The 16981-nt window shown below is 34.2% G+C and overlaps 1 protein-coding gene across 1 annotated transcript in view; it reads right to left on the reverse strand.

The window, feature by feature from the left end:
* The window catches only part of CSMD1 (CUB and Sushi multiple domains 1), a gene marked incomplete at its 5' end in the record, with an annotated part of 1071510 nt that overhangs the window by 57358 nt on the left and 997171 nt on the right, over window positions 1-16981 (reverse strand). The window contains 3 exons of the mRNA XM_080341955.1: window positions 6619-6792; window positions 10874-11068; window positions 15605-15790. Coding sequence (XP_080198081.1) covers window positions 6619-6792; window positions 10874-11068; window positions 15605-15790 — 555 coding nt within the window. The remainder of the gene's footprint in view (window positions 1-6618; window positions 6793-10873; window positions 11069-15604; window positions 15791-16981) is intronic.

Below are 16981 nucleotides of genomic sequence, written 5' to 3' on the forward strand. Positions count from 1 at the left end.
GACTACACTGCTGGTTATACAATCCAGTCTGTCATCTTCTTTTCTGCAAGACCATACTTTTAACTCTCGTTCAGCCTCTTTACTAGATCACTTGGATTGCTTTTTTTAAAGCTGCCTTCTACCTAGTCAGTTCCAAGCTGGTACTCATGAATGACGTTATTCTATGAAGAGCGCAGGATTCTGTATTTGTTCAACTTCATGAGGTCCCTGTTGGGCCATTCCTCCAAATAATCAAGGTCCCTCTGTCCAGCAGTACTGCAGTACAGTATATCAGCTGTTTTCCCATCATATGGTGTCATACTCAAACTTGCTGAGATGAGACTGCACCTCAAATGGTTATCCAAGTCAGTGACAGAGGCTGGATAATACTGACCTCAGTATTCATCCTCAGTACCCATTGGCTACTAGTCATACTTTGAATCATGAAACACTACCCCCAGAGTTTGTTGGTTCAATTAGTTTTCCACCCATTTTGTAGTCCCTCCACCCAGTCTCGTTCTTCTCAGTTTGGCTACAAGGGTACTATGGAAGACAGAAGTTTTGCTACAACACAAAGTGAAAGAAATCTACTGCTGAAATCTACTGAAATCTCCATCCAATCAGACAGTAATTGGAAAAGGCAGTAAGATTATTTAGGTTTTCTTTTGACCGTTCCATCCTGTCTGTTCCCAATTATCTTCTTTTTTCCCTGTGCCTGGAAATGGACTTTGTAATATTTACTCCCTATTTTTTTTCCAAGGGCTGAGGTGAAATAGGTAGTCTCTTGCCTTATTTGGATTTTTTTTTTTTTTTTCCCCAGTATTTGCGGTTGTTCCCAACTTTCAAGAATGCTAGAAAGTGGTCTCACAAGACATATGCCATCGCCTTAGACTTATCCAGTCAAATAATAGATATTAGTTCAGTTTATTTGAGTAGTTTCTTAATTGATTCCCTCCACTGCTATATCATCTCTACCCCCCAGCTGTATTCCTAGGAGCAACAAGTTCATGGTCTGGCTAACCTATGGTCTAGATGAACCATGTATTGGAGTAGAGGTATATCTCAGTTTTAATCAGAATTTATTCTCCTAAAGTAAACAATTCTGAAAACTGTCATACAGGCAATTGGGGCAATCACAGATTTTGGGAAAGGAAGTACATGAAACAGATGTAAAATGGGAAAAGAGAAGCTGTATTTATTTAAAAAAAAAAAAAAAAAGAAGAATGGAATATATTTGATTTTAAAAATTTTCTAGAACCAAATAGTGAAAAATTGAAAAGCAGTGCATGCACTGAAGCCAAACACAGGGAACCATGGCAAATTTCAAGAAGAAAGATAGCTGAGATGTACTAACTGGCATAATGCAAAATACCAATCATTATGCATGTTCTCTTTAACACATTGCTGGACTTGTGAGTCATTTTATTTACAGATCATTCCAGTTAGAGGATTTAATGATATTTTTCTGGAAATTTTGAGTCATTTAGATTCTAATAAATATTCCAGCAACTCAAGAAATGAATTAATAATTTAATAAAATATGCTCTCAAAAATTATGGAAACTGAGTAGATCATTCACACAGAATCACAGAATCACAGAATGTTAGGGATTGGAAGAGACCTCGAAAGATCATCTAGTCCAGTCCCCCTGCCAGAGTAGGAACACCTAGATGATGTTACACAGGAAGGCATCCAGGCAGGTTTTGAATGTCTCCAGAGTAGGAGACCCAACAACCTCCCTGGGCAGCTTGTCCCAGTGTTCTGTCACCCTCACTGAGAAGAAGTTTCTTCCCAAATTTAAGTGAGACCTTTTGTGTTCCAGTTTGAACTCGTTACTCCTTGTCCTACCACTGGTTGCCACTGAGAAGAGCCTGGCTCCATCTCCGTGACACTCACCCTTTATATACTTGTAAACATTCATGAGGTCACCCCTCAGTCTCCTCCAAGCTAAAGAGACCCAGCTCCCTCAGCCTTTCCTCATAAGGGAGATGCTCCACTCCATTAATCATCTTTGTTGCCCTGCGCTAGACTCTCTCTAGCAGTTCCCTGTCCTTCTTGAACTGAGGGGCCCAGAACTGGACACAATATTCCAGAGTAGAGTAGAGGGGAAGGAGAACCGCTCTCGACCTACTAACTACCCCCCTTCTAATACACCCCAGGATGCCATTGGCCTCCTGGCCACAAGGGCACAGTGCTGGCTCATGGTCACCCTGCTGTCCACCAGGACCCCCAGGTCCCTTTCCCCTACACTGCTCTCTAATAGGTCATTCCCCAACTTATACTGGAACCTGGGTTTGTTCCTACCAAGATGCAAGACTCTACACTGTCCCTTGTCCATTCAAGGTTGGTTCAGTAGTTTTATTCCAAAACACTTAGAAAGCAAAAGAAAGATAATTCCATTTTATTTTCATAAGAATTTGAAATATAAGTCAATATCACAATATCACACTGCAGTTTACCTATGAGTTATTTATTACAGGATCAGATATTTTTACACAAGCACAGTGAGCAGCTCCATGTTTTCACACTGACAAGTGTAGGTAATTATTTGTCTTATTACATAAGATATAGATTTTTTTTTTTTTTAAGCTGAAAATTGAATAGAGTAGACTACATTTACTTTTAGATTTTAAAGTATGTCCTTGACTTCTTTACACATGGTTCTGCACCAGAAAATCATAAAATACCAGGAAAAAATACCTGTTCAGGAAAATGCTTTAGTGCATGATTAAATGCCACCAATGCCAGGGATAGAGTTAAGCAAACTCTGAAATCCTTTCAATTTGATCTACATTCTACATGTATGCACACATGTTTTGTGATTTATAGGTGCAATTTTATTTTTTTTTAAAGGAGAAATATGAAATATTAGCTGTGTAATTGAATAATTAAAAAAAAAATTAATGCCTAACAATTCATATTTGTCCTTGTATAGCTAAGAAAAAATACATATAACACTAACTACCTGAAGACTTAGGTCTTATATCTAGCCTTGGACTCATTAACTGTAGTTATTGGTCACAGCTTTCTTTTGAGACAAATATTAAGGATGTGACAAACCCTTTCCCGAGATATAGAAATTAATGCACTCAGCTGCCCTGAAATCATGAATTGATTGTACACAGACCAGTGGGTAACAAAGTTATATCTATTCTCATGTAAAGCTGTCCTGAATTACATGCATGCAGGTACAGTGTAGGTAAAAAGTATCTCTGATTAATTATAATTCCTTTGAAACTGAAAGGCTCATTCAGATCTCCCTGGGTGTTTGACTCCTGATTTTCATTGGCTTTAGGTAAGTGCTAAGGCACCTCTAAATTAAATCTCATTCACACTGTCCTTGAAATTTAGGAATACATAACCAGTAACATTCACATCATCTAGCTTTAAAATTTAAGAATTTACCTTTCCTGAATTGCTCTCTGGCAGAGTCTGCATAGTTACATTGACCTTGTTGGGAATTTAGGATCTAAGATTGCCCTCTAAATTGCATCTAAATTTGGAGCCTAAAGTACATGGTGTGAATAACCCTTATGTGAGAGAATGTAGAGAGGCAGGAAGAGGTTTAGTAGCAGAAATACAACCTTCTGCAGCATGCATGTGATAACTCAAATTTAGACCTTCACACTCAGAGCTGTGCAGTATTTTTAGCACTATAGAGCTTGTCTAATTTTGAAATGGCGAAGACTAAATAGTGATTAATAATCTTCTAGCTCTAACTGTGATCATCTTCGTCTAGTGAGGTAGATCTATGCACTTAACAGTTTTAAGCGTAAGGCTGCATTCAATAATGCAATCAATCTGATACATCAAATACAAACCAAAGTCCATGAAATTTTTAGAAAATGAGTTGGGGAATATTGCTAGGCAAGCATTGCTGTTACTGCAGTAAAAGTTCCTGCAAGAGGTCTGGTGTTCATTACAAGCGGGAATAGGTCTGAACAAATGATTTAAAATATGGGGCAGGGGGGGAGAAAAAAAGAAAAAAAAAGAAAAAGTGGTTATGACCAGGAGTATCAGATAAAAATTTTAATGCAGATTTGTAAAAAACTGAAAGTCCAACAGCAAATCACTCCTGAAAAAAAGGACAAATTAATATAAAAGGTATTAAGGCTGTATATATAGATAGTCTTTCCCAACTATGAGATCTAGTAAAGCTGTTTCCCAAATTGTTAAAAGCATCACTGCATGTAGTTCTTAAACTGACTTTGAGAATAAACTAGTATTGTTCACTGTTGTTGGCTATTTTAAGTCCTGTACTGATCTGCTCTTCTCTATCTCTCCACTGTTTGAATCTAAGTTTATGGCTACTGTAGGCAATTAATCTTCTGGGATATTCAGTGTTAAAATATATTTCTCAGTAGTCAGAATAGCAGAAAAAAATATTTTCTAGCCTTCCAGGCATAAGAATAATTTATAATCTAAACAGAATCCATTGAGATTTCTATATTATTTAGTTTGTATATGTTGACAGCCAAATTATCCTGTGTGTATAGCCTTTCAAAAAAGAAAAGCAGCACATAAGTACTACATAGTACTATTATAGACCAGATGATGAAGTAGTATTTCAGGTTAGTTAAAATTAATGAATGCTAACATATATCTTCATGCTTGAAATTATTATATGCAGGTGTCAGGCACTACATTGGCAATGAATGCTATAACACACTGAAAAAAACCCAGAGGAATAACAACTCTGGTTTTAACAATATAGCTTGCATGTTTGTAACAGAAGAAAGGGTTGAGAAAAATAATCCTACGTATGCAAATTTGGGGCTGTTGGAACGTCACAGTTGCAGTTCCAGCATCTTGATAGTCATCCTCAGTCCAGGGATGACCTGACACCAGCAGGAAGCTGATGCATCTTCACATACAACCCTCTTATATAGTTCCACTCTGGAACTCATGAACTTAAGTATGTGAAAAAGTAATCCTGAAGCATAGCATTCCCCTAACTAGTGGAATTCTTTTTCCTAGGTAGAAGATGATTTATTTTACACCTTTACTGCTCTAAATATCAAAGGAAGTAATAATTAAAGTATACAGCATTTATATAACTATTTCCTATATCAAGATTACATCATTCTTAATACAGCATATTTTAAATTAAAAAAAAAAACAAAAAAAGGCATGGAATTGAATATATACCAAGTCAAAGGAGTGCTTTTCCTTTTCATGAAATTTGCCAGAAACAACTACATCTCACTGGGAACTGGATAATGATATCTTAGTTACTTTAGATTTTTTGTTTGTTTACATCAATTGCTTATTTCCCTTGTAAAGCCCTACAATTCTTGCATATGATAGGTGGTAAAACTGTTTTGTTTAAAATGTCCCAGGTAAGCATGAAATTCTATACATTCTGCTAAAAGGATGTGGCTAGGCAGCAGAGAAGAAAGCTGCTTTTTAAGTAAGTTGAACTCTGGATAAGAAAGAAGATATTTCTCCTTTCCTGAGAGCAACTGAGTACATTCATCTGTGAGGTAATAAGAAAATCTTCAAAATGAGGGTAGACAAAGCAAATAACAGATTCTAGAAATAAATTCCAGAAATACACCTACTGGGGAGTCTCAGAGATGACTGAAAAAGAAAACAGTTTTCTTATCTCTGTATTAGGAGTGCAAACCAATATGAGTAGGTCAGAAGAATGAAAAATTTGGGGTGAGAACATAAGGCCCAAATTATATACACCTCAGGCTTTGGAAGGGTGTTGATTTTGCTTTGCTTTGGGTTGTCTCTTGTCTGCTTCCCTTGACTGAATGCTCAATATGTTGAAAGCTCATTTGTAGTAGGAATGAATCAGGAATACTCCAGAACTTGTGCTCATCTTGCAGCTTAGTTTCATCACAAACCCTGTGACTGCTCCACAAAACAAACAAAAGTACTGTAAATATGGACAATCAGTCGAGTCACTTTAAACCTCCCCCTCATCCAAAATGCATTCCAACAACATGAAATTTAATTTATTTTCTAATAAAAAGTTATATGCTAGTAGAGTAGTACAAAATCATATGCAGTACACAATATTTCTGTATTTATCTTTATTTTTCATTGATTTTAAAATGTTGCTTGATAAAAACTGAATGTCAGTACTCGATATTGTGTTTGATTAAAACAAAATTGTTAGGGAGTGGCTTAAAGATAAAGGACATGAATCCATGGAGCAGTTGCACGATCAGAGTTTGTTCTAATAAGAGTTGTGTTCTAATGTTTGTTCTAATAAGAGTTTGTTCTAATAAGTTAATGGTTTGACATGTTTTAGGAGCTTAGCATAACCAGGCCTCAATAGGCCTCAGCAGAGACTGCTGATCATGAGGGAACAGCAAGGACACTGTGACCTTGGCAAGTCTTGTAAACAACTCCAGGGAGGGGGGAGTTGAAAAGGCGTGAAACTCAGGTGGCCAGCTAGCCACAGGTAGGAGGGTCAAGGCAAATGTATCCTTTGGACTTTAGCCAATCAGCAGGTGACAAGTATGCATAATTACTGTAACCTCTATAAGTATGTGTTGTTAACGGCAATAAAGTTGATCAATGCATTATCACTCACATTGAGTTGGCCTAGCTTGTTCCTCCGCCACTCACACAAAATGAAGCAAAACAAATAAAAACATAAGATAAATCAGAAATTAGATTTTTTACCTAGGCATTGGGTTTCAGTACCACTCCAGAGACCATTTGCCAAGCATTCTCTCACGTGAGAACCAACTAATGTGTATCCTGTGTTACAGGTGAATATTGCAGTAGCTCCATACACTATCAAGGTTCCAATCTTATTTCCATTTGGTGGAGATGGAAGGCCACCACAGGAGATCACTAGAAAAAAATCCCAAGAACAGAACGAACTGATATAGGAAAATCATGCTTGATTTGGCAACACATGTTCTAAATCTGAAAATACACTTAGATACCTTGACATCTTAGCAGCTTAAAAACAATCTGTATTTTCAGTTCTGAAAGAAAAGAATTACATGAATGTCTAGGAAGGTGGTGGTTATATTCCATGTGTACATACTCCTGGCTACTTCTCAAAAAAATGTTCCCCAGCCATTTTAAGTGTTGTCTGTTTAAAGACATTATTTTTTTTTTTTTTTTTTTTTTTTTTTAGCGTGTAGTACTCTGAATTGTTATGAACTCTTATTCCCCACTGCTATTCATAACCATATAACATGGTAGTCTACTTGCTAAAAATAAAAATCTTCTGTTTTTTCTTAAGGCTAGATTTGACCCATTAACTTTCGTAGCATCAGTTGTAACCCACAGCCATTAAAGGCACCACATGAAAAATTATCTTTTAAGAATGTATCAAACTCTAATTTAATTAAAAACTGTTCTGTTTCTAGAAAAAACATATCAATGACATTGTAATTTAAGATGCAGATCAATGCCTTCAAGAACTTGAACCATATTATATGTTAGCATAAATCATGGGTTTACTTTTGAAAATTTACTTCGGATAAGAAGTGAACTTCTTATCTGAAACCTTCAGGCCACATTCTCTTGTATTTTAATAGGTTCACTACAGGAAACAGCATGGAATTTAGTTGAAATTGGATAATATCAAGTACATACCGCTGTGCAGTTAACTTGGTCATAATCAGCATGTATGTGACCAAAGTTTCTTATGCACATAAGGTTTCCAGACGTGGATAAGACTCCTTTAGAGTACAATCAAGTATGTAATTTGTGGAGTAGCCTAACATTGTAATTTCTAATGCTGAACATTAATTACATTTATGCATATGTTAAACAAATCAAATTATTTTCCTAAAATGCAATAGAATTAATTCCTCTAAACGTACTACAAATGCTTTATTATTTTTAATTACAGTGTTTCCAGTTAGAAAATAACTAAACTACATTAATAATGAGCCACTTCATGATTTGTTAGGTCAGGTGTTCAGCATATTCTTAAACAAAGAAGTTTACTAGTTAGGTGTCTTTTAATCCAGAGCCCCTTCAATTTGACGTTTCATAATTCCTTTAGAGATACTGTTCACAAATAGATATTGATAAATATTATCTAAATGCCTTATCATCAATGTTCCAATTAGCTTTCTTACTGCTTCAGAAATAGCAACAGCTAGAATCTATATTTACACAACCTATCCTTAACATGTGAATGACAGACAGAAATTAAGCAGTAGACTCCTCAAAATACTCTACAATGTATTGCAGGGTCTTGATGTTGTATATCCAATGGAACTACTACTGAACATCTCTTGGTGGATGAAATTTGCAATAATGAAGTTCTAATCAATCCTCTATTCAAAGGGAAAATAATGTACCTGTCTTATAAATATACTAATAAATCTTCAATCAGCAACTCCTTGGGTTTCTGTATCTACCTAATACTTTGTTTTTTGGTAAAGTACATCTTATATCACAGTATCACAGTATCACAGTATCACAGTATCACAGTATGTTTGAGATTGGAAGGGACCTCAAAAGATCATCTAGTCCAATCCCCCTGCTGGAGCAGAAACGCCTAGGTGAGGTCGCACAGGAGCATGTCCAGGCGGGTTTTGAATGTCTCCAGAGAAGGAGACTCCACAACCCCCCTGGGCAGCCTGTTCCAGTGTTCTGTCACCCTTACTGAGAAGAAGTTTTTTTCTCAAATTTAAGTGGAACCTCTTGTGTTCCAGCTTGATCCCATTACCCCTTGTCCTATCATTGTTTGCCACCGAGAAGAGCCTGGCTCCATCCTCGTGGCACTCACCCTTTATATACCTGTAAACATTCATGAGGTCACCCCTCAGTCTCCTCTTCTCCAAATTAAAGAGACCCAGCTCTCTCAGCCTTTCCTCATAAGGGAGGTGCTCCACTCCCTTAATCATCTTTGTTGCCCTACGCTGGACCCTCTCCAGCAGTTCCCTGTCCTTCTTGAACTGAGGGGCCCAGAACTGGACACAATATTCCAGATGTGGTCACTCCATGTTCTACTTGTATAAATAGTCTGGAATTGTACATGTTGGTCAAGAAGTAGCTTTTAAAAGACTTCCCAGCAGCTGAACAATAGTTGCATATTAGACAGCAAATACAAAACTACTTTTTTAGTATGTGTGTAAAAAAGGAAAGGGGCACAATTGCATCTAGTAAAATTTTAAAAAATCTAGTTTTAAATTTGAAAGAAAATTGATACACCTATTACTAGTTCATTTTGTCAACTAAATATTTTCCTGAAACAAAAGTAATGGACTAAAGTAGAATCAATATGATTCTACAACTCATCATCATTTAGACTATTTCAAATACACTGCTTTCATGCATGTGTCATATTGATTGCTCTTACAGATAGCTCTCTCAGCCTTGATCTAAAAGCACCCTATATATTTTTTTCATTTCCTAGAAAATAGATATTGTTTTATATTATTTTTGGTTAAATGGTGTAGATCCTCCTTTTTTCTCATTTCTTTGTTTTTCTTTTCCCATAATAGCTTCGTTCTCTAGTACTGCCTCTGTAAATCTATACCTTAGGTTTGTAGCCAAACACTCCCCAGTACTGGTGAGAGATTGTGTCAATTTAAACTTGAATCACCATTGGGAGTGATTTAGTACCATCTGAGATGACTTCGGGTGTTCTCTCTAACCTCCAGCCACTGTTGAAAAAGGTTTAGAAGCTCTCCTGAGTTCTGTTTACTAACTACCAGCTTAGATACTGTAACTTGTGTCATATGGCATTAGGAGGTTTTATGTAGGCAAATTAATTTTGTCTTCTGTTTGTTACAATATGTACACTATACTGAAGGTTTTGCTCAATTATTTATTTGGAATACAAAAAGCTATCTGATATTTATGTTCATTCTGTTATCACTATCATCTGAAATACTTTTGGTACTATTTATCATAAGGTATTATTGATGTATCTGCAGAATTAACAGAGTTTGACAGAACAGAACGATTTTGGTACCATTGCTTAAAAAATACCAAAGGTGTAACTTAGTAAGCTATTCACCTGATTCCAAGAATTCTTTCCAACAGTACTGCAAATAAAAATCCTCCTATTGATTCAGCTTGTTTCAGAAGAGTCATCCTCAAATACCTTCTTACATTAGAAACTTCACCATGTATAGATATATAAAAAATATATTAAAAATATATAAAAAATAAAAGGGTCGCTCTCTAAAAAGAAAACAAAGCATCTCTTTCAGGATGAAGTACTAAATTTGAATGTCTCACTGAAATGACTCCTCTGAAAAACTGAATGCCTAAATTTTCTTTCTAGTTCTGCTTAGTATGCTAGGCCTGTCAGTTGGCCGTTTTCCTACAGAAGCTAGGATCTTCTGTGTTGCCCTGTCATTGAAAGAGGGACTGTAAGTACTACCATAATGTAGAAAAGTTTTCTGCTTTAAGGGTAGAAGAACTAGTTGATGTGCCAAATATCCTCTCCAACCAAAGCAATTAACACACTGGAAAAAGAATAAATGAGGTTTTGAGAGGATTCATTAAGACTCTGATACTGTAATGCTTGACAACTGTATGATCCCACTGGAAATGTCAAGGTTCTTTAAATCTTTAAACATCCAAAGACAAGGCTGGTGTAATTTATGACATTTTTGTATTAATACATTATAAAATCTCATATATATGTTTCTCCAAACACTATGCACTAGTGCACTATGTACTATCTAGTTGAATAAATCAGTAGTCAGGCATACATCACCATCCAGATTGATCTTCTGATGCTACTTCATTGACTTTTGTATGAAATATATTGTACCTTACATGTAAAGAGTTTGAATCAATTAATTTCAACAAGTAAATGAAAATTTTGTATTTGCTTACTTATAGGAGATTTATAGAAAGTATTAAAAAAAACCCCACTTTGTACTATTTATAACATAAAATACATGTATTAAAAAGCATAGGATATTCTCTAAGCAAGTTTGTTCCTTACCCTTACAAGTTGGTCTTTCATTGCCTACACTCCAGGTTCCATTACTCCTGCACTGTATGAGTCTTTGACCCAATAAATAATATCCAGGACTGCAGCTGAGCATGACTTGAGTTCCATACTCATTCAGTGACCCAGAAATCAATCTCCAGACAACATGTTCTGAGAGCAGAGTCTCTATGCTGGGGCAAGTTACAGCTGTGAAGAGAAGACCATTATTAGCTTTCTACCCCTAAGTTTCTTCACAGAATGTGTGTCTTGCCTTACTGGCAGAAATTTTGCAATGTAATATTGAGCATACAATAAGCATTTTTTAAATACAAGTACCAGGAAAAATAATGAACTTCATACAGTTAGTATTACATATTGAGAAGGAGATTGTACTACATTTTCTTTTACTGAGATATAGTGGAACAATGACATAAAGTTATGCTCCCTAATGCAATTCATTTAAACATTTCAGAGACAGAACACATCTCAGACTACAGTGGATATAAAAGGGAAAGGAAATAATGCTATGTAATTTTTGCAAAGGCTAAAGTGGTGCTTTATTTTTCCATCCATGATACTCACTTTTAAAAAGCTCTAGCAAGTTCTTAAAACAGGTTGTCATAAAGGCTGTTAATGCACATTGAAATGCTAATTAGTATAAAATGATATACTGTGGGTATTCAGGAAAATTATTACATTCTAGTTTAGAATACTTGACATAAAAAAAATAAAGATAACATTTAGAGAGTTTTTTTAGAGTGATTTCAGTTCATTGCTTTCAGTAATTTAGATTTCAGAAGAGAATGAAGTTACTGCCAGCAGACAAGACCTGTAGCTTATGTTTTTCATAAGGTTGCCAACCATATATAGCATTTTTAATAATTTTTCAGTTTCAAATTTATGCTCTGCAATTCACTATAAGTTACACAGAATATTTACAATATTCACATGAATTTTATCTTAATGTGCCTATGCCTCTGCGAAGATTAGATAAGATTTATGAAAATATTTATGATAGATTTATTTTTAAATGGCTGTATTGTGTATCTTATACCATGTCGTTCAGAATTTCCGTGCTATAGAAAAAGTTTGAATGAATTAGTGACGTTTTATATCCCAAAGAATACTTTTAAAAAAACCTGCTACCCCAGTAAGACTTGAGAAAAGCTGTGCTTTCCAAAGGGAAAATGAAAAAGCTGCAAAAATACACAAAAAAGACAAACAAAACCAAAACCAAAAAACAAATGAACAAACAAACAAAAAGTAATAAAAATTCATTTCCTCTCCTTTTTTTCTTATATGTTGCTAAAAAAGGTGATAAATTTTCTATATATTTGGTATACTTAAGAATCACCTCTGATCTTTTGTACAATATACTCAAGTCACCACACTGTTTATTGTAAGACAAATGCATTAGGAGAAAGTGTATAAAAACCTCAAACTATACTGAAGAAATAACAATAAGAGTCTGATTCTCATTTATGCTGTAGTATATTTACGATATTCTGCCAGGAAAAAGGCTCATAAAGCTGACAAAAAATAATTACACATTCTGTAGACTTTACACTGTCTGAGACGCATAAAGTGATTTTGTCACAAGTATGACTGTGTGATGAAAGAGACTAGTTCAGGTAATCACTGAAATACAGGGAAAGTGATAAAAGAAAAATTCCTGTAAAAATTTAGATTTCCACTACTTTTCAGAACACCTGTCATAATGCTAGAACTATACATTTACTTTTTCCAATAGTTTCCTCACCCATGGTAAATTCTAGTATCTAAGAAACACAGAGTTGGTACCATTGGGTATCTGTGAAGTTGTGTAAGAATCTATGAAAGGGAAATCATCTGAAGAACTTCCAAATGACAAGTTATAAGGTTGCATTGAGTTAAAATTGTAGAATATTTTCTTAGACCTTTTTTTTTTTTTTCAGTATATCTAAGGAAGGATAGCATGCATACAACAACCTTGAAAGTTAATAGTCCTTCACTTCGGCCTTTATAATTATATTCTGACTAATTATGAACAGATTCCTGGGTTAAAGGAGGACTTCCTGCTTCCTAATGTAATTTAATTTGATATTGACATTAAACTGTTTTTCATAGCTAATAAAAAATTAGAAATTATTAACCAAGAGTCAGTTTTTTTCTTATTTGTTGTTAAATACAATAGGTATATTAAAGCACTCCACTTGGGTGAAAATCACATAGGTATGTAAAAAGAAAAAAATATTCTACATAGGTATTTCATGCCCCTCAAATTTAACATTTTTATCACTTCTCCTTTCAAGCACTAGTTTTATTGAGAAATCTAGTTCTTTCAACGATTAAAGCAAGGTTCTTATTTAGTCTAATAATACAATTTTTAGTCTTAATCATAGTGGATATCTTAGGACACTTAGTGATTAGAGGCTCAGCTATTTCACAATATGTAAATAAGTCACATAGATGTTTCCTCTCCATGCTAAAGTTACTATGTAATTTATTGTTTCTTTAACCATAGATATACTTAGGATCTTCTTGCAAATATACTTTACAAACAACTATCAGATTCTGATACATGGTTTTACAGTTTCTAATTGAAAATATCACTGAGTACAGAATATATTTCTAGACCAAGTTGACATAACCAACCCAAACTGTTGCTTGAAAAACTTGATTTTACAGGAACTGATTTCGTTTTATTGTTTTCCTCATCCTTGAAGAAACAAAAAAAGACTATTAACAGATGCTTGATTTTGTGCATACAGTTTATGAATGTGTGCATCAATTTGCCTCTTATGCTTCCAAATTATAGGCTGGACACTATTTAAATTGTCATTTACATAGATGAAACTCCATAAGGGACCTCTTGAAATTGTGAAGATGTTCTCTCTTTTCCCTATGTACTTTTTACACAGAAATATATGAATAATATTGCTTTACATAAAGTATAAGCCAGACAATGTAATTATCATTCGAAATTATGATTAAGATTATCCACTTTAATGACATGACAGTCTCCACATGCTGATAATTCTGAATAGACTCAAATGTCAAGAATTTGTAGTCAGATATACCTATCATAAAAAAGGTGAAAAAAATTAGTTGTTCTATAGGCCCAAATGTATTTTCTAATCAAGAAATAAGCAAGATGCTCACTAAGCAAAATGTTCACTATATGAACACTGACAATTATAATTAAAAAAACCAAAAATAAATAACAACAAATAAACAAACAACCCAACCAATCAACCAAATTACCAAACAAAAAACCCCCCAAAAAACCCACCATATGTTCTTTGCAACTACAACAAATGAAATCTAACAAGAATTTGTGCATTAATGTGCTCAGCCTTATTTTTAACTCTTCATAATGAGTAATTCTTTGTAATTTTGTTATTCTTTTTACTTGCCCTTCTGGTCAACAAATATTGCGCTATCAGTATTTTCCGAGAATCTAAGTACCAGAAGACTGACTCTTCCTTTTTACTTAGTTGTTCTGTCTACAAATCTTTGCTTACTTTTTCTTATTGTTACGTAAGGAAAAAGAAGTACTTATCGTGCTATTCCAGGAATATCTTGAGCATTGTGACTCTGAATGTAATTATTTTTTCAAAGGAAAAAAATGACAAGTATAATGTATATGAGCTGAGGGTGTGGGTTTTGACCAAGTATAACCCACCACAGTGAAAAACTAACAGTTTTCAAATACATTTAAAAAGAGGAATGAAAGAAGAGTACAATAAATTCTATTTTCTCACTACGGATACAAAATGAAATAATGTCTTTACACTACAGAAAAAGAGGTTCAGGATATATTAGGAAAAGCTTTGCAAGGGGAAAGTAAAATACTGAAACAGTGTGCTCAGGAAGGTGTTCAAGATCAGGTTAAATGATCATCTATAAGACATACTTAGAAGATCTCTGGAAGTAACTCTCAGCAATATTTCCTAAAAGTTGTTCACTGTCAGTTCACATAAATGAAAACCATTTCATTATGATGTATAACTTGATAATTCTTACATTCACACCATTTTACTCTTTCTTTTAAAATAACTTGAATTTTACTTGTTTGAAAAACTGAAGTGCTTTTCAAATTCAGATTCTGGAAAACACATACCTAATCTGTTGATTAGTTCAAGATCCTAAATTAGCTCTCAAAAATTTTAAGTATAATGTTATATCAATTAATAATTTTAAGATTATGTCCTAATCAGTATTTCAAGTCACATATTCAAAGTCAGGCTCAGTTAATTATTGCTTTGATCTGGTACAAAGACAGGCAGTGCTACCCCAATGCAAATGAGAGGCCATGTCACACGATAGGGGAGTCTGCATTTCACTGGCTAGTTCTGACAGAAGGCAAAAATGAAGATTAAAGGACTTTTATCCAGGTTAATTATCTACACTAGCAATATTTTAAGAAACAGTTTCTGCTTTTGTTATCGTGGAAGCTATATTAAAATAAATTACAATCAGTGTTTGTAACTTCATATTGTGAAAATGGAGAAAAGCACATTATTCATAAGAAAATATACATGAAACTGAATTATCGGAATTTTAACTGAGACATTTTTGAAAGAGATAAGGCCCTTTTTAATTAAACAAAGGTATAGGCCTCCTATACTTTACTAAATGCTAAATGATTATATGTCCCTGAATGGCCAGTTCAGGGGATGTGTATACATAAAAACATCACCAGTGAGGATTTTCCTGAGAAAGATTGAGGGGAATATGCTTGAGAAATACATGCCCACTTACATTTGCAAACAGGTGGTCTCCCTTTGTTGCTCCATAATCCATCTTCTTGACACACTGCTGTTGCTTGTTGACTAGATTCTAGCTTGAAGCCCTCATTACATTCGTATATCAATCTACTGCCCAAACTGAATTCATTACCTATAACTGAACCATTCCCAGGGGCTTCAGGAATACCACAAGATACAGCTGAAAATAGAGGAAAAAAAAAATAAAGAATTGGTATTTTGTCTTCTTTTTTTTTTTTTTTTTTTTTTTAATATTGTTCTACCACTGGAATAAGAAACAGGACAGTAATTTTGACATAAACCATTCATAGTGCTAGAGTAAGGTTATGGTTGGACTCTATGATACAGAGGGTCTCTTCCAACTGAAATGATTCTATGATTCTGTTCTGTAACAACTGAAATCAATTTTCCATAGTATTTACAACATTCTGATAAATGTAACAGTAATTAAAACATGGATAAACACTTTGAAGTGCATCTAATATAGACAAACATTTTATAAATAATTATTTTGCTTAATCAAATCACTGTAGAGACAGTAATTTCAACATAGGCTAAGGACAATTGTTTATTTACTAGGGAAAAAATCAAGAAAGAATTCAATTTAACATTTCTTGTTTGATGAGAAAAACATCTAAATATACAACTAGACAGGAAAGAATTTCAGTAAACTTAAGGGCAGTTGTTAGATATTTAAACCCTTATTTACATACTCTACTAATTCCCTTCAGAATGTTGAGTGTTATCTGAATTCAGGCTGATTCACTTTCCATCTCATGAAGGAAATTACTTACTGAATTATTTTCATAGGTTTTTCAGAATTTTTCTCCAGATAAACAGTTATTCTTTCAAGCACACAAAGTTTGATCTGCTGTCTACTTGGTGAAGTTTGGGTAACATCTAGGCTTTTTTGCTTACTTATTTGTTTATTCTTACCAAAGCTCAGTGCAGTTCATTTAACAATATCTCATATACAATTTTAGTACTGAGTATAATTACAAAAATATCTATTTCAGGAAAGGTCTTCAGGGCAGGATTGCCTTCTGCTATCTGACTTCTCAGCTTCCTTGATTTTGACAATGAAAAGTAATGCAACTTTTCAGTATGCTTTTAAAATTTTCTTCTAATGTTGTGCTTTATTTTAAAATAGTTATTTATGCACATATATTAACTCTAGGTGCTTGAACAAGTCAGTAATGCTGATAAAGATTTTATATTTTCCCATGGCACTTCTGAAGGGAAAGTCATAGTATTATTTTCTCTGAAAGGATATTATTTTCTGCAAAATAGTAACTTGTAGAAGAAAATCTTTCACATTATTACAATGAATCTATTTAAAGATTTCATATAAACCAATGTATGTGTCTACAGA

The sequence above is a fragment of the Nesoenas mayeri genome (assembly GCF_963082525.1).
Source record: "Nesoenas mayeri genome assembly, chromosome: 3".
Classification (NCBI taxonomy): domain Eukaryota; kingdom Metazoa; phylum Chordata; class Aves; order Columbiformes; family Columbidae; genus Nesoenas; species Nesoenas mayeri.